We start from the raw sequence: 26,259 nt of genomic DNA, 5'->3' as shown, positions 1-26,259 counted from the left end.
AAAAAGTAGTAAAATGTATAGCTGAGACTCATTTAATGTATAAATAATAATAGAATCACTTTTATGGCGTTGTCACTTTACTCATTTTCTCCTCGGTGTTATCTTTATCTTCCCAAAACCATAGTTGCTAACCTGTTAAGAAGTCATCTAATTGCTTTTAAATAAAGTCTACCAAATTCATATATATTATTTATATATATATATATATATATATATATATATATATATATATATATATATATATATATATATATATATATATATATATTTATTATGATAAACCTGAATTCAAAGGAAACATTCACAGATTATTTACTGATTAACATCAATAACACAATTACTCCATCACCATCTTCACACTAAATATTCTTGCACAATAATAGAATCAACTAAAGGAAACATAGATCACTTGAGGGGTCTGAAGTACAATAAATCACACATGGGTCTAAAATATCCAACAAGAAAAAAGAAACCGACAGTTAAAGAAAGTTAATATTTACATCTAAATGAATGATGGCTATAAAATAAGACTTGTAAAATTGCTCATTTACAAATAAAAGCAGAGACTGTCATGTAACATGTAAAGGCATTGATTCTGTCGTAGTGGTATTTTACTGTATGACAATGGACCTTCGCTCATTTCCTGAACCTGATGCTGTAGTCCTCATTGTTGTTTGCGTCCACAGCAAAGACATCTGAAGAAGTTCCTGTACTGCTGCCTGACCTGAAGGAGAACGAGACGAGAGGAGCTGAGTAACTTCATGAGATCAGTTTAACCTCTGAACTCATGAACCAGAATGAGTTTGTTTATAATAAACAGAGGAGAAAAGAGGCTTTAGAGACTAGATTTGCACTTTCAGAAGCAAATGTTTTACTTTCCTTTCATATACTGTCTCTGGAGACACTGAAATGGTTTTGGTCCTGCTTTATATTAGGTGGCCTTAATATACTTACATTTAAATGAATCATTTGATACAATGCACTTATTGTGCTCATATGTTTTTAAATTAACAAATACCTGCATGTAATTACATCTGTAACCTGTCCCTAACCTCACCTGTATCCCACCTCAATAGCAGCAAAACACAATAAGTGTGTTGTACTTAGTTTATAATGTAAGAACATAGTAGTTAAGGCCACCTAATATAAAGTGGGACCATGGATTTCCTATGGAGCAGGATGATAACATTTTAGTAAGCAGTATAGCGGCTCCTTACTATAAATCTTGCTGGGACAGATTCTGGATCGTATCGTAGGTTATATGACTAACTCATCTGTTTAGCTGTGCATTTGTTGAATGAGCAATGTGCGATGTCCGAATTGATTGCACCGCGAGATTGCACACTGTATTTTACATATTCACTATATTCTATGTAAAATCATTTTCTATTTTTTTTAAACTGTCTTAAATTCATTTTAAATACGTCAATTTTTAAATCATTTCCAATGTTTTAAAATTGCCTGTTTTTATGTTTTTAAAATTGCTTGTTTTATTTTTGTTATTATTTTCGATATTTAATACCTTCTTTTATGTAAAGCACTTTGAATTACCATTGTGTACGAAATGTGCTATATAAATAAACTTGCCTTGCCTTGCCTTGCCTTGCCTAGTAGCCTAAGTTTTACATGAAAATGACAGAACACTTTTGGCCAAGTACACCCGGCTGCAGCCTGCAGATCGAGGCGGGGCTGCACCTGGGGCGAGGTTGCACATGCAGCCCCGCCCCATACCTACTCTGGGGTGCATTTCCCAAAACCATAGTTGCTAACCTGTTAGCAACTTAGTTGGCTGGCAATGGGAAATTGCATTGCAACCAACAAAGTTGCTAACTTAGTTAGTTATAATTGAATCAAGAGATGTTTACTGCAAGTTTAATCTGAACCAGTCAAATTCACAAATTAATCATTGGGACATTCAAAAGCATTTAACGTGAAAGTATGTGGACTTATGCATTAAAACAGTGTTTTAAAAAGACCAAACAAACTAAACAAACAAATAATAAATAAATAAATACACACACAAACAAACATAAACCAACAAAAAAAATGAACGCAACGCGATTAATTAGGCGTTAAGCATTTTCCTCCCATAACCTGCTTGTCTGTAAATAGAATGCTTTATTAAAAATGTTTTCTGAGTTAGGTCAGCTTTTTAAAACACGTTTTAATGCATTACGCCACATTAAGCATTTTTCTTTTAGTCTAATGGTTTTCTATGGGAGGAAAACGCTTAACGTGTGATTAAACGCATTGCATTCTTATTCTGGACTCATCTGCTTGTCTGTGAATATAATACTTTATTAATAATGTGTTTACTGAGTTTAGTCTTTTAAAAACACCGTTTTAATGCATTATGCCATGTTAAACTTACAAACCCGATTCCAAAAAAGTTGGGACACTGTACAAATTGTGAGTATAAAAGGAATGGAATAATTTACAAATCTCATAAACCTATATTTTATTCACAATAGAATATAGATAACATTTCAAATGTTGAAAGTGAGACATTTTGAAATGTCATGCCAAATATTGGCTCATTTTGGATTTCATGAGAGCTACACATTCTAAAAAAGTTGGGACAGGTAGCAATAAGAGGCCGGAAGAGTTAAATGTACATATAAGGAACAGCTGGAGGACCAATTTGCAACTTATTAGGTCAATTGGCAACATGATTGGGTATAAAAAAGAACCTCTCAGAGTGGCAGTGTCTCTCAGAAGTCCAGATGGGCAGAGGATCACCAATTCCCCCAATGCTGCGGCGAAAAATAGTGGAGCAATATCAGAAAGGAGTTTCTCAGAGAAAAATTGCAAATAGCTTGAAGTTATCATCATCTACAGTGCATAATATCATCCAAAGATTCAGAGAATCTGGAACAATCTCTGTGCGTAAGGGTCAAGGCCGGAAAACCATACTTGATGCTGATTTCAGAATCATCACTGGCCAGTAGAAATAAAAGTTTCTCGATTTCTTCACTTAAAAATAATGAGGAGCAGCATATTTTCCTGAAATTAAGGGGAGGAAAAGTCGATGCTTTGCAATGTAGTAAAGAAAATTAAAGTTTCATAAAAATTGAAATGCCACACAGCAGACACATTAGCATATTGCAGATAATTATACGTAACAACAATTGTCTTGTCATGCTATATAAATTAAAACAATACTTTCTCATACTCTGATGATATGAAAATCAAATTTACAAAAATTATTTAATTCAGAATTCATTCTTCTCCTGATCCTCCCACTGTGGATAATAAACCCAATTCATTTATTAAATGTAGTTGGTTGTTCATCTGTTAGCCTAAAGATCAGTTTAATTTAGCAAAACAATCATTTCAGGGACATGGCGAGTTACAGGCTAATGTTTTATTTGTTCTTCTGTGCATTATAATGAAGGCTTTGTATAACTGCTCATCCTTTTTAGCTTTTTAAACAACATACTCCATCCTACACCAACTACACACACATTTCCTTTCATGTATGTCTATGAAAGACTATCGAACCAATCAGAGTAGGTATGGGGCGGGGTGACACGTGCAGCCCCGCCCCAGATGCAGCCCTGCCTCGATCTGCAGGCTGCAGCCGGGTGCTTCTCGAAAATTTGAAAAGGGTATAACTGCAGCCTGGAGATCTCCAAATGGGGGCGGGAACTCCAAAACGGGGTGGGAGCTCCAAAATAGGGCGTGGCTTCCTCCCATTGACAGACGGGCCCATGACACGCAAGCACAATTTTCCCCCCCAATCAACTTAAGTGCAAACGCCGCCCCATAACTGATTCTAAAGATTTTATTATTTGTGTCAATTAAAGTGTTGTTTCCTACACTATGCGATATGAGATCATTCCATAACTCCCCAACTGGACCTCGCCGGACAATGGCACCTTTTAGTTACACCCAGCGTCACTACCCCTTTCTACCCTGCAAATTTCGAGCCCCAGGATGCCCCCGTTGCTGAGAAAAAAGCGTCAGAGCTGCGCTGGGACGGCTCACGGGAGACCTCGTGGGTGATTCACGTTTATATCATAAAGCAGAGGTTCAAACTCCAGTCCGAACATCACTGGCCACAAGCTTTGGGGTTGCTCTCACAGAGAATATTTATTTATATAGCATATTTTATTTTATGAAAATAAAATGAACTAGAAACAATGTTTAATTTATAAAGTTTTATTTTGAAATATAAGTCAATAACAATTGGCTGAAGTCAGAGCCAATGGTGAAAGTCTTTGCGCAAAGAGACTCCGCCCCATTTTGGAGGTTCTGCCCAATTTTTTAACACACCCCCAAATTTGCACATCCCCTACCTCCATTAATACCTAAAAAGAATTCTCCAAGTAGATATAACAAGTAGCGCAGCTCTAACGCTTTTTTCTCAGCAACGGGGGCATCCTGGGGCTCGAAATTTGCAGGGTAGAAAGGGGTAGTGACGCTGGGTGTAACTAAAAAGGTGCCATTGTCCGGCGAGGTCCAGTTGGGGAGTTATAAAATGATCTCATATCGCATAGTGTAGGAAACAACACTTTAATTGACACAAACAATAAAATCTTTAGAATCAGTTATGGGGCGGCGTTTGCACTTAAGTTGATTGGGGGGGAAAATTGCGCTTGCGTGTCATGGGCCCGTCTGTCAATGGGAGGAAGCCACGCCCTATTTTGGAGCTCCCACCCCGTTTTGGAGTTCCCGCCCCCATTTGGAGATCCCCAGGCTGCAGTTATACCCTTCTCGAGAATTCAGGAGAGGAAAACAGAGCACTGCATTTCCATTTTTCACCACTGATTTACATTGGAATAACGAGGAGCGCTGTTGAGCTCGGGAGGGAAGTGCCAAAATAAGAACAGGACCTCCATAAAAACAGCTGGAATATTATTTAATATCAGAGGTGTAAAGTCCAGGGGTCAGAAAGTAAAAGTCCTGCCATATGTTTATTCCACCCATGAACTCAGCAGCTGATTTCACCAGAGGAGGAACCAAGTCATTCCTTCCAAGTCACAAACTAGTCTTAAGTCAAATCTCAAGTCCTCAAAGAGTTAATGAGATAATTAAGTGACTAATTGAATGATGATTGTGCATTAGTGATGAACACCTGCTGTTATTGAGCCTTACAGAGGATCGGATGCTGATGTTTTATTGGTTAAAATTATGCCACCATCATGGAGATCAGTGTTTGCTTCAGTTGGGCTCTTGACCCTTTTAATAATTCAAAGTAATTTGATTTTAAGCAATTTCAGTTGTGTTACATAGTAAACATTAACACATTGTTAACTTTTACTTTCTGATCCCTGGACTTTACACCTCTGATTAATATCCAGATTTCAGATGTAAATTGAGTAAATTTCTGACCTCATTATTGAGGACACAATAGATCAGGAAGATGAAGGTTCCCTGCTGGGAGTTCAAGACCAGGAAGAGGATCTCCAGCACCTTACTGCCATTAGAGAAGAAAACCAGAATCCAGGAGCAACCAAGAACCACAAACTGAGCCAGTGTTTTAAACGCCATAATCCTGCAGAGAAACAGAGAAAGAGAGTTAATGTGTTTTTATTAACTACATTGTTTTGTTAAGAGTGGAAGAACTACAAACAATGCATATTACTTGGTTTGTTTCATCTGTGAAACTTCAGCGTTGAGATTTTTGAGGGTTGAGTTCAGAGTGATGACAATCCTTATGAAGAAAATTATGTTTAACTGCAGAAAAAGAAGAAGCTTAACTCTAGGATCACTTTAGTATTTTGGTTTCAACAGGCCAAGTGAAAAATGTCTGTAACTAGAACTTACGGCAAGTATGACACAAACAGGACCCAGAAAACTCCAGATAAAACCTTTTTCTTTTTTAATCCAGCAACTGTTCAGAAGAAAACACAATATAATAACTGAATAAATGTATCCAAAATACTATTTCAGGTGCGAATTGGTGGTGGTTACTACTGGGGAAAAAAAAAAAAAAAAAAGTGTAATAAACTGCAAATGTATTATAATCTTCTGGGTGATTTGAAACTGTATAAAATGTATTTATCAGAGAGCAGTGTTGTTCCAAAATATCCCAGCGGTCAGTCATAAACTAAAAAGTGTGTTTGACTTCATGTGGCACTGCACAGACCGATCTGTGTCTGATATGAAGCAATTAATTAATGCATGCCAGTTAGAAATTTTGTGACTTGAGATGTGTATAAATACAGTACTGAATGAAAAGCATTTATTTTACCATGTAAAAATGTCTAAAATCTGTGTATTTGACCAACATTGCATCTAATCTACTTCATCTGTGACAAAGAACACAAACACAACATGAGCATCACTACGGGAAGCAGAATGTGTCCGACTTCACGTCTCTGTTTACAGTTCCTCTGACTACAAGTGGCAAGTCTCGCTGATCAGTTACATCCAGCCGCAGCTAAAGTTGATCACACCTACTGTCTTTATATCATGTAATCAAATCCATTTTTAAAAAAGCAACTCACTCTTCGCTGCCGTAGCCTTCAGGAACCAGACCGACAGACACACACACCACAACCAGAGCAACCAGATATCCAATCACACACAGGAATCCACTGCTAAGCACCTCCCTCTTTTTGGAGCTGATCTGTGATAGGTTCTTCACACAGATGAAGAGCAGCACAGCTTCAATGAACATCCACACAAAGCCGGAGAGAAAGAGGAAGTGCAGAAGGCCTGAGATCACAGCACACAACACCTAGAGACCATGAGAGACAGTTATGATGATTCTCAGTGAGGCTGTGCTGAGCTGTAGGGCTCCTTCATCATTCTCACCTGCAGAGGCCGTATGAGGCTCAGGAACCGCTGTGTGAGCAGAAACAGAAGGTGAGCCAACAGAAGACTGATGCAGATGTTGATTCGAGCCACATTATTCACTCCAGGACTCCACTGACAAAGGGCAAAGGTCAACAGGGCCAAACTGAAGAACGCCAGCCCCACGATCACACACACCAAATTCAACAGCTCCAGCAGTGAGTCGCTCTGAGAAAACATGTGAGAGAACCTGAGTGCCAAATCTGTGCTGTTCTTCAGTGTTCACTAGAAATGTTCTGTACCTCTGACTCACGGCGGCTGGTTTGCATGATGAGAGCGAATGTGGACAGATGATGACAGGAACACACAGTATAGCTGCTGGTGGTCTTTAAAACAGAACAACCATCTACAATCCACTCGCTGATATTCCAGTACACACAGAACAGAGAACCGCTGGGATCAAACTCCTGCAAAAACAAGAAGAAAGTATCAGAACACTGAATATTAGATGTTTTCAGATGTTCATCAGTGCTCTGATAAAACAAAAGCACATTTCAGTCTCTCACTCTGATGTGTCTGAGGGTGAAGTTGACTGGTTTAGTTAGTTTAGTGTTGGTGGTTTTGGGAAGAGTAGCTGAGATCACAGTGGACATCATGGTTTTAATCGTGTCATTGGATGTGTTGAAGAAGTCTGGCTTCAGTAGATTCTCCATCGTGTTGTAGCTCATGAAAGCCACAGCAGCTGATTCTGTGTGACAGAAACAGAAGGTTTTCTCATACACTGAATATGACAAAATTAATATCACATCAAGACATTTAATGTACTTGTTTCATTGTTGTTCTTGGCGATCCCAATGAGATCGATGTCCACAGAAGAATCTGGTCGTGTCGAGTCGAGGGATTTTATCTAAGGTGACCTTTGGTCCAACCATGAAGACTTGTCCCTCTGATTAAAAAATACAGTCATGTGAATGAAACCGTATTAACAATAAGGTTGTGTAAAAATGTCAAAAGTTATTTCACAGCTCTTATAGACTTGAGCACATTAAGTCAGTCTATTCATAGTTTGGTTTTCACTTACCCACAGTGTCAAGAGTAAAATTGACATATTCACTTGTGTTTGTCTGTTTCACCAGCATGGACACGAGTTTCTCGCTGGCTTTTAACAGACGGTTTCCATGTGACACAAGTTTTTTTGGGTCAGCTGACGATGAGTCTAAAAACTTCTCTGTAGCGTTGAGGACCACATCCAAAAATGTTGTCACATCCTATTTTTAGTGATCATATAAATAGGATTATTTGCAAAATTTGAACAAAAGAATGAAAGTATCGCTACAGAATCATCTATATGTGACATGATGGTTTTTGTCCTTTTTCTCTTACATTCAAAGCAAGCACTTGAACTGTTGAGTTCTCTATCAGGCCAAGAAGATTTTCTACACATTTTCCTGTGGCCTGAAATCACAAATAAGCTTTACAAATACAATTTTTTTTTTAATTTATTTTAAATTTGTTCTCAAAGTAAAATAAATGCTTTGTGTATATATATATATATATATATATATATTGTATATATATATAATATATAGATATCTATATATATATATATATATATATATGGATATATATGTATGAGGGCAAACAAAAAACACTGACAAAAACACTAAACAGTGTACTCTGCCATTATTGTGTTGTTGTTTCAAGTTATGTCTGTATGAGTTCAGAACACTCATCTCAACTTACCTTACAATCTTCCGGAAGTGTGATATTCAGACCTAGAATGAGAAAAAACTCTACATGAAATACATTTTAAGTTAATTTCAAACGTCAAACTTTAATGATATTAGACAGCCTATGACTATGATCAGACTGTTGAATTTGTGCTCATTTCACTAATCACTGTAAAACCCGACAAGTTACTTAACTCAAACCGTTTGAGGAAACCGATTGCCTTAAACCATTTAAGTTTTAAAACTAACAGTTATGAGTACTCTGAACTTAATTCAGTTGAGTTCACTGAAAGAAGATATACATTGCAGTTAGTAATTAAGTGATTAATGAGTGATAATTGTGAATTAGTGATGAACAGCTGCTGTTAACAAACAGAATTACTGAAGAAAGAGAAACAAGAACTACACTGACTTCAGAGACACAGCCTTAGATGAAATCAACTGAAATAAAATCCATTAAATCTCTCAAGAATCTGATTAAACAACCCCACAACAGCATCACCAGCTCCACTTATTAATAACCAGACTGACTTTATTTCTGTCAGACGTCTACAAGAAGATCTGATAGAGAATTAACTAAGGTTTAGATGTTGATTTATTGTTTCATTTGAAGTAACCATGTATGAGATCAGGTTTGCTTTAGTTGGGGCTCTTGACCCGTTGACTTCTGTTTTTAGTTTATGTTTTTCTCTGGTTGTTTGTAGCCATGTGTTTCTGAAACATGTTTGTTATAACTGAAAAACTTTAAGTTTGTATGATTGGTGATTAATAAGCATATTTATCTTAATATAGCTTGTACACAGACAGTCAAAATGCAGCAAAAAAAAATAAAAATAATAATAATAATTGCCTGCAATGATCTACAACTGAACGTTTCACACTGTTTTACCCCTCGTCTCTATTTAGACACAAACACTCACCACATCTGTTTAATTCTACAGATCCACAAACACTCAAAACACACTCAACAGAGGAAACATCAGACTACAGTGCCGATGATGTTAGTAACAGCTGGAAAAAAGCTTAATATTAAATAAAATACAAATGACACATGAAAATATAATTACCTGACAGCACAATGAATAATGGTGAGCTATAACTAACTAACTCACAGACATGCACACCAGATAGGATCAACTGAAAGGAAAAATATTTGTTTCAATGCCTGATTTAGATTTGTGATTTATCAAATGTATTCAGAAAAATAATCGAAATACTGAAATCAAATGATTTGTTTGTGAATCAGATATCACTATCAATTTCAGCTTACTGAAACATTTCATGCTATTTTTGCAGTCTGCAGTGACAATAATGAAAGGTCTGGAACACTGTATCAAAATAAAAGTATTGATCTACTTCAGAAAACAACCGTGTCCTTTGTTACTTAAATGAGCTATATGCATCTGAAGCTACTTCAGCCTTTTTTGGGGTAATAGAATCAGGTGAAACCTGTCTGTTCCTGATATCAGCATATAACTCCTGCTGAACTGTTACAGGTCAGAAAATAAGTCAACAGAGACACAGTGTGTTGTTATTACCAGTGGAGATGGTCGCTGCTGTGACGGCTGTAGAGATGGTGTTAATGCTGCTAACATCTGAAAGTTTAGATGAATAGTGATTAATGAAAAGAGACACCAACTATCATGAAATGTGTAGAAAGAGCTCATGTTAAATATAATCACCTGCACAGTATGCTGAATGGGCATGGACTAGCTGGACGTAACCAGCTCATAGAGACATAATAATTCCTGGAAATGCTTTGACTTTAATGGGGTAAGACCCGTTATAACAGCAATTACTGCCAGCGTTACCGCAGACATCTCGAGTGACAACTCCATCCTCAACTGTTTGGGTGGTCCACACACGAATCCCCAGTGTGATATTAGTCCCACAGCTATAATTAATGGAGCAACACACTGTCTGCGATGTGAGCGCTCACACCGTTAATAAAGAGACGATACCAGCCGCTCCAGAATGACGTTGATGTCACAGTAGGAGGGAAAATGTATAAGTGATGGCTCTCCATGAATCGTCCAGCACAGTGTAGTTGTAACAGGGGTCAGCAGAGAGATAATCTGTATTGAAAACATTTAAAAAAAAGAAAAAAAAAAACATGTTGCTGTCAATAATACGGTTTCTAAAAATAATTCTAGCTTAGTGTGGTAGAAATATTTAATTTCACAATCTTATAGCTTTGTTAATTGAAAATACATTCATGATTGTATTTATGCAGTAAGGGGAATATCAAATCAATTTTGAATGTTTTTTAATCAGGCACTGAAGAGAGTAAACATATAAGTATTTTCAGCCCATGGAGTCAGATGCACTCGACTGTTCATGTCACCGGCAGCTGATGATCACATGCACTCACAGAAGAGCAACAGCTGAAGTCAAGATTTTTTTTAAATAATAAAAATCACATTTTGGTATGTCTTGATAGTTCCTTAAACTACTACCAAACTACTAAAAACTACTGACAACTACTGTCAACTTACTGACACAAGCACAATCACATCTAGTGGAACAGATCATCACATTCATCAGGACAGAAAGTAAGTCAATAGAGACACAGTGTGTTACATTACCAGTTAAGAGAGCGCTGGTATGACGGCTGTAGAGCTGGTGTTAATGCTGCTAACATCTGCAAGTTTGGATGAATGGTGATTAAGCAGAAACACAAAACGATGAATGTTTGTACAAATGGCTCATGTAAATATAATCACCTGCACAGTATGCTGAATTGCATACACTAACCATAACAAACACAAAATAAATAATAATTTACATGACATGATTTTAATTTAAAAAAGCATGGGGTAAGACCCGTAAAAACAGCAGTAATTGTTCCAGTTACCACAGACACCTCGAGTGACGACTCCATCCTCAATTCTTGGGTGTCCACCACGAATCCACAGTGGGATATCAGTGCCACAGCGATACTTCATAACACAAGCGTCTGAGATTTTTTAACATTCAAGCCATAAAGGAAAGAGACGATACCAGCCTCCTCCAGGTGAGGTGAGGTGTCCCCACACCCCCCCCCCCCCCCCCTGTGGTCATTAGTTTGTCTATTAGTGGCTCTCCATGGATTGTCCAGAACACTGTAGTTGTAGCAGGGGTCAGCAGAATGAGGATCTATTAAGAAAACAATGAAATAATTATTAACTTCTGAAGTCATTTATTTATTAAGCTTTATCAAAACATTCAAATGAAAGTTTAGAGGCTTTTAACATGAATTTTATCCCTTTAGCTTATTTTAGTGTGCTACAAAATTTGCATTTAAAGGACATTTGATTTCAATATTTACAGATAACCAATAAAGATTAGAAGTTTGATGAAATTCTTTGTGTCAGCCTGATCTTTAGGCAGAGGTAGGCAATTGCTTCGGGCCAGTGGCCCAAACCTGGTCCTGGAGAACCCTCAACAGTAAACATTTTGGATATCGCTTTCATCTGACTTTGTCATTCACCTGTAGTGAAACCAATTAATGTCCCTGTTTCAAAGTGGGCCCCACCCTCTCAGTGTATGAAGAGATAGCACAGGAGTACCGAGTCCTGTTCCTGGAAATCTGAGACAGGGGTAACTGCAGCCTGGAGCAATGGGTGTGCCGAAAGGTAGGGGTGTGCCAAAAGGTTTGTCATTGGTGAAAGGAGTTTTACTGTGTTGGCCAATCAGCGGTAAATATACATTTACGTAATTTCCTTCAGACAAGAGAAGGTGGCGGCGATAAGACGTGGTGTAATTGTTGTTTTTTATCATATGTTTATCTATACTTTATATACCACAAATATGTCTATTAAGATAAGTTTGTTACAATACCATAATAATTCCTCCTCTTCATAACATCCAGCTATCTATAGTAATTGGTTTATTGTTGTTGACAGACATACTGTATGTACAGTGAGACAAAACGATGACCGCATCTGCATCGAAGCTCTCAGAGCTGATAGTTTGTATCGGCGTCCGTTTTGTGCAATACAGTACAGAATACATCCTGTAAGTATAATAATTATTACCACCTCTGCTATTACAACTGAACTAAGATCAGTTCACAATCTATGAAGACGATTAGACAAAAAACAAAAACAACAAAAAAAAACCTCTAATTTAGAGTTTGTTCTAATCTTTCTGCTAGGTATCCAACTAATGCAGAGTATATTCAAGTTGCCAACACACTGATTGTGAAGAACCCTTTCCAGAGAAATATAAAAGGAAAATCCCGTAAGTTACATTGTTTTTAATCCATTGGTTTATCTCTATCAACATAATCACACACGATATTGTAGTAACAATATATTGTAATCTTTATTTGCTGGAAAATGAAAATCAGTCAAATTTGTCTTTTAAGCACACCTGACACATCCCTAAACCGGAAATTTAAAGCAGAACGTGCACCACTTGCAGGTTATCATATGTAAGCACACTGCCATATGCATCATTTATTTTTGCACTGTTAATCAGTTTTACATTTTCACTTAGTGCAGGTCAATGTAAGGAAGATACTGTACTACAGATATTTAAATCTTTTTTTTGTATATACTCCACTTTTTCACTGTCTGACCATCATCTTAATGTTTATGCAGTTCAATGTTTTTATTATTTTTTATATCTAAAGCACCTTTTTCAATAAGTATTTAGATGTTTCGCATATCTGTCACGGTCTAAGCATGATCTGTTTCTGTTGTTCTGATGAAGGAAACTTGTGTTGGGGAGGATTCAGTGTCTGCTGAGGCCCATGTGAATGTGCTACAAAGTGAGTATCAGAAAACACATCCAGACACCTGGACTGTCAAAGACCACACGGTACGAACATTCTCCTGGAGACGCTGAGAAAGCACAGAAGGAATGTCTGTGGAGGATGTACTCAAAAAACACCCATACTTAAGGACACCTGCTGGAGTGAGGAGCGTCTCGCTGCAGCCTGCGGTGGACATCCAACCCAGCCCACATCCAAGTGTGACGTCACAGACTACGCCCATGTCAAAAATACGTCACATTCTCAATCATTTTGAAACAGGAAGAAGCATCAATAAGAAGATAATTTGTATTGTTTGCCAACCGCTAAAAAAGAAGCTGTTGATTGCCGTGTCGGTAAGTAAACAAAAATATCTTTGGTCTTTACCAAACGTTGACAACTTTAAGAACGTGTGCGTCATTTGTGTGCATGTGCATAACCAAAAGTATTTTTAATTTCAACTTCACACAGGCACGTTATTGCTAGCAACAAATATACTTATATATGTGTGTGTGTGTGTGTGTTTGGGGGTGGGGGGTGAGATGAGTGTTTTTTTATGTGGGGGGGTCTATCTATCCACACATGTATGTATATATGTAGTATGTATTCGTGGCATGCATGCGTACACACACACACAAATACATACATATATACATACATACATGTGTAGATAGATAGATAGAAGGCACAAGTCTTACAACATAAAATCAATTATGAATCAACGTGCAATTTTTTTTTATACCCTTCCCCCCCCACCACACTAACACTCATCTTTCCCACTCAGACACACACACTTCATCCCTCTCACACATATGTACTTACCTGTCCCCCCCCCCAAACACACACACACACACACAACACACACACCACCACACACACACACACACACACACACACACACACACACACACACACAAAAAAAACACTCACATACATATAACCTCTTGATATACTGATATACTCTGATCACCAGTACCCATGCACAGTAACTTGGTTGGGCAAAACCGCATCATTTCATTATGTCTTGCTGGATATACTCTGTGTATGTCACAAATTATCTTTGTATTCTTCTATGTTAACGAAAAGATCACCTAATGTTTGTTTGTCATGTTTTACAGCATTCTACACATTTTCAGTCCAAGCCTGATGCAGAGCAGTTCTCCCGGGTTAAGGGGTCCCTGCTGCAGTTTCACCAGTAAAGAAAAATTACTTGTTACAATTCACTTGAAGGACCACATAAGCCATGCAGTGGTGCATGGACGGTACGGTGAGAGCATTTCTTTAGATATTGATTTGATTTTTGTGGTTTAAAATCATAAATATGTATATGTAGAATGATGAGGTAAATAATTTTTAGTGGACACATATTCCCCCAAACACGTATGTATTCTCTATTTTTAACAGGAGCGCCAGAGGACATAAAGTGGAAGTTTGTAAGGGACATTGGTCCAGCGTGGTACAGAGTCATCGTGGGTTATTCTGTGGGGAGGTGACAGGGCCTGCCTTTCTCCAGATGGACAGTAAAAAATCAACAGAATGCCATCAAAGACTACCTGGAGGGAGAATCGGAAGGATATATTAAAGCAAGGAATCTCTCTGTGTAGTCTATGTATGTATGTGTGTGGTACTGCATGTCAAGAACTGTTTATCTGATCATTCAGCTGTTCATTCAGCTGCTCAGACTTTATAATATTTGGAGCATACCTTTTGTTAAACACAACCAGTCAAAAGTTTTTGAACAGTGACATTTTTTAATGTTTTTAAAGAAATATCTTCTGCTCATCAAGCCTGCATTTATTTAATCCGAAGTACAGCAAAAACAGTCCAATTTTAAAATATTTGTATAATATTTTGCTTTTGTAATATATTTTGCTATTTAAAATAACAATTTTCTATATTTCTATTAAAATTAAATTTTTTCCTGTGATTTCAAAGGTGACTTACTCCAGTCACATGATCCTTCATTCTAATATGCTGATTTGATTCTAAAAAAACATTTTATTATTATTATGTTAATACACTGAAGACTGGAGTAATGATGCAGACAATTCAGCTTTGATCACAGGAATAAACTGCATTTTAAAATACATTCAAATAGAAAGCAGTTCTTTTAAATTATAAAAATATTTCACATTACTGTTTTTGCTGTGTTTTGGATCAAAAATCTGGCTTGGTGAGCAGAAGAGACTTTAAAAAAGAATAAAAATCTTACTGTTCAAAAACTGGTGGTGTATATTATTATTATTATTTTTATTTTTTTTGTAAAATTGTACATGTAATTATTTTTATAAAATAATAAATATAAAAATACCCAATGAAACAATGGATGCCTTTTTCATTCATCTTTAAGTATGTGGAGGACCTGGACATGTTTCATATCAAGTTGTGATGAACAAGGCCTGAAGGTCAATGTCATGTTACTTATATAATCTATCAATGCAATCTTTATTCAGCCTAAGTATGTGTAGCCTACTGCATATGGGGAACTGTTGATTCTATCATTCAAATGTTAACACTTTATGATAAGTGAAATAAATCTTTAGAAAATTAAATGACAATTATACAATACCAACTTTTACAATAAATTTGCATACTTTTACAATACCAAAATCTAATTGTCCCCTTTAAATTTGATACATTTCAATTTTGCCTTGGGTAGGTCAAAATCGTGTTTTTTAATAAATGTGAATTTATCTCATTACATAAATGAACAAGGTAAGGTTTAAAAGTTTTAATTGACAATAAGCCTACTTTAATCAATATAAGCGTTTTAGGAGCTGTTATGATGACAAAATCAGCTCCGTATATTAGACATATTAAATATATATTAGATTTAAGTTGTGCCAATTTAGCCTAGACATCCTTTACAAAAATAAGAAAACGTGTATTAGTAAAACGAAGGACAATATTATTTTATTTAAATCCCATTAACTTCCATAAATTGTTTCAAACATACTTCCGGGTTTCCAGGTACGGGGATGGGGAAATCACATGAGGAGACGTATTTGATATGGGCGTGGCTTTCGTTTATGTCACACTTGGACGTGGGCGGGGTTGTGTCGGGATGGGCGTGACTTCTGACGTCACACTTGGATGTGGGCGGGGTTGGATGTCCACCGCAGGCTGCAGCGAGCCCTACTTGGCTGAAGTGAGTATAGTAAAATAAATAATCAACTGTAAAATATCTTGTTTCAAATCTTTTCATGTAATGTTTTATTCTTCTGTACCCTTTTAGCCCATCTGTTAAAAAAATTAAAACAATAGTTTTAGAAAATAATGTAAGATTTATCAGTGTATACAAGAACATGAAATGCATCGTATATTGTGATACATTAGCCTTATACATTAGCTTCTAATAGTTTTTGCAGTTCTGCACTGAATGTAGCTACACTGTATAAGCCAAAGAGGATGGAACAGAATCTGATGAATATGAAAAGTGTTTTCATTTTGTTCTCTCTTTATTATTATTATTATTATTATTATTATTATTATTATTATTATTATTATGTATTTAGTTTTTATGAAGGGGGACCCTGCTACACCCTTTCCTACCATACAGCTGATGGATACTGACTGAAAAATGGCAATCATAGGAGGAGGGTTCAGTGTGATGACAGAAGATGGAATAGACGTGTGTCAGTGCACCAGCCTTGATGAAGCCTTCATAACAGCCTTCTGTGTATATTCTGCTTTCAACATTGCATATCCAACACACCTGAGAAAGACCTCTTAAGACTTTCCTTAAGAGGCACATTCTTAACATTAGAAGATGGAGACAAGCACTGCCAGTAACACTACTAATAATTATCCTCCTTTATTAAATATACATTCATCAACCTAACCAACCACCAAACAAAGTGCACTCGAAGGACATTCACTCTTTTGAAGTTAATCCAACATGCTGGAGTTGTACATGCACATGAACCAAATATTAGTATAACCTGTGGTATAGATGAGTGCCAGTCAACTTTTTTGTGATTCCATTCTTTTAGAAACCATGCACAGGAAGTATATGTACTTTAGGTACTCAGTGAAGAGTCAGCAGTACAGTTGTATTATAATATAATGAAGAAGGGTCTGGCTGCAGACTTGCACTCTCAGACTCTTGCGCTTCCACTAGTGACAACACTTGCAGTCTTTTTTTATTTTATATTTTATTCTACTTATTGGTTACTTTTTTGTTTTGAATCTCTCAACATTTGTTTTTTTCTCTTGTGTAGGTATCATTGACTGGAAGTCCCGTCAGTCCAGATGTGAGGAGGAGGACACACAGAGTGGAGTTGGAGCTCAGCAGGGTGTGATGGCTGTAGATACTGTAGCCATGGAAAGGGGGGGGTCTTCACAGCTTTCTATTCAGACAAGAGTTTGCTGGATTCTGTTCTATGGACTGCTACTACAGAATGAATGAATGAATGAATGAATGAATGAGTGGTTTATCTATCTATCTATATATCTATCTATTTTTTTTTAAAACTTGAATTGGCGACTGAAACTGAAAGCTAAATAAATGTTTTAGTGGATAAAGCTGTGTGTGTTTGCTTAATTGGTTAATGTCACTTAAAATAAGGTTACTAAACTCTTCTGACTAATTTTTATATTTGATAATTTAGTGGTTTTGTCAAATATTTATTTTTCTCTATCAGGATAAACGTAGTTTTCTAGGTTAACACTACAATAAGGTTTCATTTGCTGACATTGATGTATTAACTAACATTAAAATTAATGAGCAATACATTTGATACAGTATTTATTAAACTTTGTTAGTTAATAAAAATACAGCTGTTCGTTGTTTGTTCTTGTGTGGAATTACATTTGCTTCTTTAAAAATGAACTAAACTTTATAAAACTGAACGTAACTTTTTCAGAAACTATCAAAAATATGCCATTACAAAAGAAGAAAAACACAATGAAAATGAAAAAATGAACTCAGTCACACAAATTTAACAGGCTCTTCAAATATGCTTCATTCTTTGTTAATGTTTTTCGAAGATTCATTTTCGCTAATCGTGGATTCTGAATGCATTGCGACAGATTTCGCTTACGTTTCGAAGTTTTTCTTTTGGTGTTTTGACACAAACCTCTCGTGGGGGCAGGCTTAACAGTGATCTACTCTGATTGGATAGTGAGCTTTTGATGGACAGGTGCTCTCTGACCGGGAAGTACAAACGCCACTCAGTGGCGCGCATATTGGAAAGCTCTCGCGGTGATTAAATCTGATCTGGACAGAAGAAACAGTCGAGCGACAGAGAAGGACAGCAGTTTGTAAGTGTTTTTGCCTCGTTTTCTCATTAGACTACTGCGTGATCATCGTTGCTAGGGAAACTTTGCTTTAATTACTGTGTGTCTTACCCTGGTACACACGTGTGAATTGTGGCGTTTGGTTTTGCGTATTTGCCTATCGCGGGACTGGACAGTTTCGGTCTGCTAAATAGGGAGGCGTGACAATAGCCAGTAAGCCGGTAAAAAACTACTTATAGAGCTGTTTTGTAAGCGCCTTGTCGCGCTTGTCAGAAATAAGAACAGTCGAGCGACAGAGAAGGACAGCAGTTTTGTAAGTGTTTTTGCCTCGTTTTCACATTAGACTACTGCGTGATCATCGTTGCTAGGGAAACTTTGCTTTAATTACTGTGTGTCTTACCCTGGTAAATACGTGTGAATTGTGGCGTTTGGTTTTTGCGTTTGCCTATCCCGGGACTGGACAGTTTCGGTCTGCTAAATAGTGAGGCGTGACTAGCTGACTTCAATCACAGGTAATCAGGCAAATACATAAGTGGTAGGTGTCACCGCGGCAGCCCTCGTGTGAAGCCTCCTCGTGTAAAGACCGACGAGTGTAAAGACCATCGACTTTACCTGCGCGACTCCACCGAGCAAGGACACCGACAGGGCGCTTGAGTATTGCTTTTCTCCCCTTCAATTTGTGTACAGCTCGTCCTCAAATACTTATTTTGGTCACTTGTAGTCACTATGTGCTTTCAGATCTCTACTATCACTACTAACACTTGGAGAGCACGCTATGTACGTCAAAGGAAGGCCTGCCTGACAAATCTAAGGCCCTGTCCCTCTGACCTCTACTCCAACGCTCTCTATTCCAGTTGGTCTCTGGAACTGCCAGTCCGCTGTTAACAAAGCAGACTTCATTTCTTCTATTGCTACTCATTCTGGTCTAAGCCTCATGGCACTGACTGAGACCTGGATCAAAACCTGAGGACACTGCCACTCCCGCAGCCCTCTCCACTCATTTCACTTGTTCCCACACCCCTCGTACGACTGGGAGGGGTGGAGGTACTGGTCTCCTTATATCGAAAGATTGGAAATTTGATCTTCCACCACCTACAGGTCACGGTTCATTTGAATCACATGCTGTTACTGTAACCCACCCTGTTAAAATCCACTTTGTGGTCATTTATCGTCCCCCAGGTCAACTGGGAAAACTTCTTGGAGGAGTTGGACGTGCTGCTATCAAACTATCCTGAAGATGGTACTCCTCTGGTACTGCTTGGTGACTTCAACATCCATCTAGATAAACCCCAGGCTGCTGACTTTCAACACTCTGCTCGCCTCATTTGATCTCAAGCGAGTCTCTACTACAGCGACTCACAAATCGGGCAACCAACTGGACCTCATCTACACGCGCTGTTGCTCAGTGGACAACACTTTAGTTACTCCACTGCACACCTCAGACCACTTCCTCATTACTGCTAATCTAGCACTTACTCCTGAAGCGGCACACGCTCCAACGCGGGTCACCCTACGCTCACTCTCTCCATCTCGCCTATCCTCTGTGGTTGCATCCTCACTTCCTTCACTCTCGCAGTTTTCAGCTCTGGACACGAACAGTGCTAAGGACACTTTTTGTTCCACTCTGACCTTTTGCTTGGACAACTTTTGCCCACTGTCATCTAGACCAGCACGCACCACCCCATCTGCCCCCTGGCTGTCCGATGTACTCCGTGAACATCGCTCTAAACTCAGGGCTGCAGAGAGGAAATGGCTTAAATCAAGAAACTCTACCGACCTCAGTGTGTATCAGCCTCTCTTCCTTCTCTGCAAACGTCTTCACTGCTAAAAACATCATATTACCACGACAAGATTAACAACTGTTGTGACGCTCGGACACTCTTCAAAACCTTCTCTTCTCTTCTTAATCCGCCTCCACCTCCTCCTCAATCGACTCTTACAGTTGATGACTTTGCAGTTTTCTTCACAAATAAGACACTCTGGAACATTTCCCTCAGCATTTAAGCAGGCTCGGGTAAGCCCACTGCTGAAGAAACCCTCTCTAAATCTAGCACTTCTAGAAAACTACAGACCGGTATCCCTTCTTCCATTCATTGCAAAGACACTCGAACGAGCTGTGTTCAACCAGCTCTCTATGTTTCTTGTACAGAACAACCTCCTGGACAGCAAACAATCTGGCTTCAAAAGTGGCCACTCAACTGAGACTGCCCTGCTCTCGGTTACTGAAGCCCTGCGACTGGCAAGAGCAGCTTCAAAATCCTCAGTACTCATTTTGCTGGACCTGTCTGCTGCTTTTGACACTGTTAATCACCAGATCCTCCTATCCACCCTCAGAAAGATGGGCATCTCTGGAACCGCACTCCAGTGGCTTAACTCCTACCTGTCTGATAGATCCTTCATGGTGTCTTGGAGGGGTGAAGTTTCTAAGTCACAACAACTTGCTACTGGGGTTCCTCAAGGCTCAGTACTTGGACCGCTTCTCTTCTCCATCTACATGACGTCATTAGGATCTGTCATTCAGAAGCATGGCTTTTCCTATCACTGCTACGCTGATGACACTCAACTCTACTTCTCATTCCAACCAGATGACCCGACGGTAGTTGCTCGCATTTCAGCCTGTCTGAGTGACATTTCTAGCTGGATGAATGACCATCACCTTCAGCTCAACCTTACTAAGACTGAACTGCTGGTGGTTCCAGCTAAACCATCGTTTCATCACAACTTCTCTATACAGCTGGGTTCGTCAACCATAACTCCTTCCAGGACAGCCAGAAACCTAGGAGTTGTGATGGATCATCAGTTAAGCTTCACAGACCATATTGCTACAACAGACCCGGTCCTGTAGATTTGCCTTATTCAACATTAGGATGATTAGACCCTTCCTGTCAGAGCAATCCACCCAACTTCTTGTCCAAGCTCTTGTTCTCTCCAGACTGGACTATCGCAATGCTCTCCTGGCGGGCCTTCCTGCATGTACTATCAAGCCTCTACAACTGATCCAGAATGCAGCAGCGAGGGTTGTCTTCAATGAGCCGAAAACAGCCCATGTTACTCCTCTCCTCATCAGGTTACACTGGCTACCAGTAGCCGCTCGCATCAAATTCAAGGTACTGATGCTTGCCTACAAAACGACCACTGGCACGGCGCCAACTTACCTAAACTCACTAGTTCAATCTTATGCACCCTCCAGAAGTTTGCGCTCTGCAAGTGAACGACGCCTTGTGTTGCCATCCCAAAGAGGTTCAAAATCACTCTTACGGACTTTTTCCTGGACTGCTCCCAGCTGGTGGAATGACCTCCTGATCTCAATTCGAACAGCTGAGTCTTTACTCATTTTCAAAAAACATCTAAAGACTCATCTTTTTCGCCTGTACTTAACCAACTAATACTAGTACTTACCTTTTTTCTTTTCTATCATATTACCCAAAAAAAAAAAAAAAAAAAAAAACCTGGCTACGTGTTCTGTACTAGACTAACTGAGACTTGTCATAGCACTTGTATACCGTTGTTGTTCTCGTTGATCTGATTGTTTCTACTGTTCTCATTTGTAAGTCGCTTTAGATAAAAGCGTCTGCTAAATGATTAAATGTAAATGTAAATGTAAATGTAAATGTAAACGTTTCTTGAAGTTACCAGCAAAAACGGCAAGTCTAAGCAAATTTTTTTTTTTTTTTTTTAACTCATGGTGCAAATGTGCGTTTTTTTTGTGTGTTGTAACACAACGACGAATATCTTTAGATCTAACAGACGGATTATGGTGACTTTGGTCTCTTTTTAATCGTGAGAATCTGCTTTAAATAAGGATGTGCCATTTTCCATGTTTCATGAAGTTATGAGTGAAAAACGCCACGTGAATGCCACATCAGTATATTATTTACATATTGGTCTTGCAGGGCTTAACTTACAAAAACTCGCTCAGGTTTAGTCAAAGCCCAAAACAATTAGGCTTGTTGTCTTCTACTCCGTGAGACCTTTCAAATGACATGTGACACATGACTATCTGAGCTGTATGATGTTTTTGACACATTACAGTACATAGTAATTTTTTTGTGTTCTGAAAAATAAGTTATTCCTGTAATATCTTATCTACCTTAACTTTCACAACTTGACCTCCTCACATGGTCTTTAGAAAACACTGTGTTATATTACCAGTGGAGATGATCGCTGCGTGACGGCTGTAGAGCTGGTGTTAATGCTGCTAACAGCTTAAAGTTTGGATGAATAGTGATTAATAACCATATTTATCTTAATATAGCTTGTACACAGACAGTTAAAATGCAGCAAAATAATAATAATAATAATAATAATAATTGCCTGCAATGATCTACAACTGAACGTTTCACACTGTTTTACCCCTCGTCTCTATTTAGACACAAACACTCACACAGCTGTTCAGTTCTACAGATCCACAAACACTCAACAGAGGAAACATCAGACTACATTACCAGCTGTGCTCGTCTCTGCTCTGACTGTTGTAACAGTGCTGATGATGTTAGTAGCAGTTGGAAAAAAGCTCAATATTAAAGAAAATACAAATGACACATGAAAATATAATTACCTGACAGCACAATGAATAATTGTTAGCTATAACTAACTAACTCATAGACATGCACACAGATATGATCATGTGAAAGGAAAAATATTTATTTCATGCATGATTTAGATTTGTGATTTATCAAATGTATTCAGAACTAATCGAAATACTGAAATCAAATGATTTGTTTGTGAATCAGATATCACTATCATTCAGCTTACTGTACATTTCATGCTATTTTTTGCAGTCTGCAGTCACAAATAATGAAAGGGTCTGGATCAATGTATCAAAATAAAAGTATTAATCTACTTCAGAAAACAACAGTGTCTTTCACTGTAAAACCCGACAAGTAACAACTCAAACCGTTTGAGTAAACAGATATCCTTAAAAACCTGACAAGTTATGTTAACTCAAACAGTTTGAGGAAACCGATTGCCTTAAACCATTTAAGTTTTAAAAATTAACAGTTATGAGTACTCTGAACTTAATTCAGTTGAGTGTCACTGAAAGAAGATATACATTGCAATTAAGTAATTAAGTGATTAATTGAGTGATAATTGAGCATTAGTGATGAACACCTGCTGTTAACAAACAGAATAACTGAAGAAAACAGAGAAAGGAACTACAACTAACTTCAGACACAGCCTCACTAAAACCTGACAAGTTATGTTAACTCAAACCGTTTGAGGAAACCGATTGCCTTAAACCATTTAAGTTTTAAAACTAATAGTTGTGAGTACTCTGAACTTAATTCAGTTGAGTTCACTGGAAGAAGACATACATTGCAATTAAATAATTAAGTGATTAATTTAACAAAATTAGTAAACAGAATTACTGAAGAAAAGAGAAACACAAGAACTACAACTGACTTCAGACACAGCCTTAGATAAAATCAACTGAAATAAAATACATTAAATCTCTCAAGATCTGATTAAACAACCCCACAAACAGCATCACCAGCTCCACTTATTAATAACCAGACTCACTTTATTTCTCTCAGACGTCTACAGAAGATCTGATTGAGAATTAACTAAGGTTTAGATGTTGATTTATGTTTTCATTTAAAGTAACCATGTTAGAGATCAGTGTTTGCTTTAGTTGGGTTCTTGACCCTTGATTTCTGTCTTCGTTTTTTCTTTGGCTGTTGTAACCATTTGTTGTAACTCAAATGCCCAGAGAAAATATCATCAGGTGTTATACACACACTCACACTCTTAGAATCTGCTATTATCCAAAGCAACTTACAGTGCATTCAGGTTAGCATTTTTTTTTTACTTTTATTTAACCTGTATCTAGGTGTTGATTGTTATACTGTATATTGGTGATGATAATCATTGATTATTGAACTGTTTGGAGTCTAATCTCTGATGAAATAGGTCACACACAGACATCAATAATCAGCATATGAACCTCAACAATGGTGACCATTTTTTTTCATAACCATTGTTGAGGTTCATATTCTGATTATTGATGTCTGTGTGTGACTAAATGACACCATAGAAGACCAAACTGTTTGGAAAGTCCTTTATATTAACTGATTATGAAAAAACCACTGACTTTTTGAATGGCTTTCATTGTAATCAACTGAACTAACTATAGAACACCTATTTAGTAAGATTTTGAACTCTGAACAGCTCCATAATTGATGATTATCATCACCAATATGCTGTATAACAACGAATACCTGATCATATTTTCTCTGGGTTTTTTGAGTTTTAACAAACATGTTTCAAAAAGACATGGTTACAACGCCCAAAAAAAATATTCTAAGAAAGAAATCAAGGGTCAAGAGCCCAACTAAAGCAAACACTGATCTCTAACATGGTTACTTCAAATGAAACAATAAATCAACATCTAAACCTTAGTTAATTCTCAATAAGATCTTCTGTAGACGTCTGACAGAAATAAAAGTCAGTCTGGTTATTAATAAGTGGAGCTGGTGATGCTGTTTGTTAACAGCAGCTGTTCATCACTAAAGCTCAATCAGCACTTAATTAATCACTTGATTACATAATTGCAAAGTTTTAAAACTTACATGGTTTAAGTAAAGGCAATCTGTTTACTCAAACGGTTTGAGTTACTGTGACTTGTCAGGTTTTACAGTGTTGTTACTTAATGACTATATGCATCTGAAGCTCATTCAGCCTTTTTTGGGGTAATAGAATCAGGTGAACATGTCTGTTCCTGATATCAGCATAAACTCCTGCTGAACTGTTACAGGTCAGAAAGTAAGTCAACAGAGACACAGTGTGTTACATTACCAGTGGAGATGGTCGCTGCTGTGACGGCTGTAGAGCTGGTGTTAATGCTGCTAACATCTGAAAGTTTAGATGAATAGTGATTAATGAACAGAGATACAAATATCATGAATGTGTAGAACGAGCTCATGTAAATATAATCACCTGCACAGTATGCGGAATAGCAGCGAGTTGGACTAACCAGCTCATAGACATAATAATTTCCTGGACAGGCTTTGACTTTAATGGGGTAAGACCCAAAATAGCAGCAGTACTTGTTCCAGTGACCGCAGACATCTCGAGTGACAACTCCATCCTCAACTGTTGGGTGTCCACCACGAATCCACAGTGTGATACCAGTACCACAGCGACTATATGCAACACACGTGTCTGGGATGTGAGCGCTCACACCGTTAATGAAGAGACGATACCAGCCTCTCCAGCTGACTGAGGTGTCACAGTTGGAGGAATATGTATAACTGGTGGCTCTCCATGGATTAGCAAGCACAGTGTAGTTGTAACAGGGGTCAGCAGAATAAGAATCTATTAAGAAAACATTTGAAAAGTGAAAAAAATTAAATACAATAAAATTATTTTTAACAGAACCTGCTGCTTTTAAAATATTGTTCCTAAAAATAAGAGTAGCCTAGTATGAAGCTGCAGACTCGGAGCCTGCTGCATCTACAGTCCCGCACCCAGAGTCCCGCATTCTCAGACCCCTCGTTTTTCGAGACAGCGCCTACTATCAGATTGGATAAACACGTGAAGAACCGAAACGTGAGTATCGTCAATTTTATTCAATGATTTCTTTTTTAATCAAACTACTTTATAGCTCATCGATACACCCTGGGCCGGACTTACCACTGGGCTTGAGTGGGCTGCAGCCCATGGGCCCCACCTTGGAGAGGGCCCCGCCTTTGCCCGTTTATGTTTGTTTGATTTGTTCATTATTATACGCTATTCGGAATTCATTTGTAGTGGGATTGCCCCTTTAATAAGTCTGCATGGCCCCTTTAAAAATGGCGCACTGATTGCATAAGGTGG

At 37.9% G+C, this 26,259-nt stretch overlaps 1 protein-coding gene across 1 annotated transcript; it reads right to left on the bottom strand.

The window, feature by feature from the left end:
* Nucleotides 1-405: 405 nt before the first annotated feature.
* LOC109099878 (adhesion G protein-coupled receptor E3-like) lies at nucleotides 406-26,104 on the bottom strand. The gene is given in 14 exon segments (XM_042766851.1): nucleotides 406-724; nucleotides 5,335-5,497; nucleotides 5,588-5,679; nucleotides 5,770-5,836; nucleotides 6,453-6,685; nucleotides 6,763-6,969; nucleotides 7,044-7,208; nucleotides 7,308-7,489; nucleotides 7,567-7,621; nucleotides 7,623-7,687; nucleotides 7,823-8,009; nucleotides 8,125-8,196; nucleotides 25,418-25,758; nucleotides 26,077-26,104. Coding segments are annotated over 14 exon segments (1,917 nt in total). The 3' UTR covers nucleotides 406-664.
* Between the last annotated feature and the right edge of the window lie 155 nt (nucleotides 26,105-26,259).

This window comes from Cyprinus carpio, chromosome A1 (assembly GCF_018340385.1).
Source record: "Cyprinus carpio isolate SPL01 chromosome A1, ASM1834038v1, whole genome shotgun sequence".
Lineage (NCBI taxonomy): Eukaryota > Metazoa > Chordata > Actinopteri > Cypriniformes > Cyprinidae > Cyprinus > Cyprinus carpio.
This window is presented reverse-complemented; position numbering and strand designations above follow the sequence as displayed.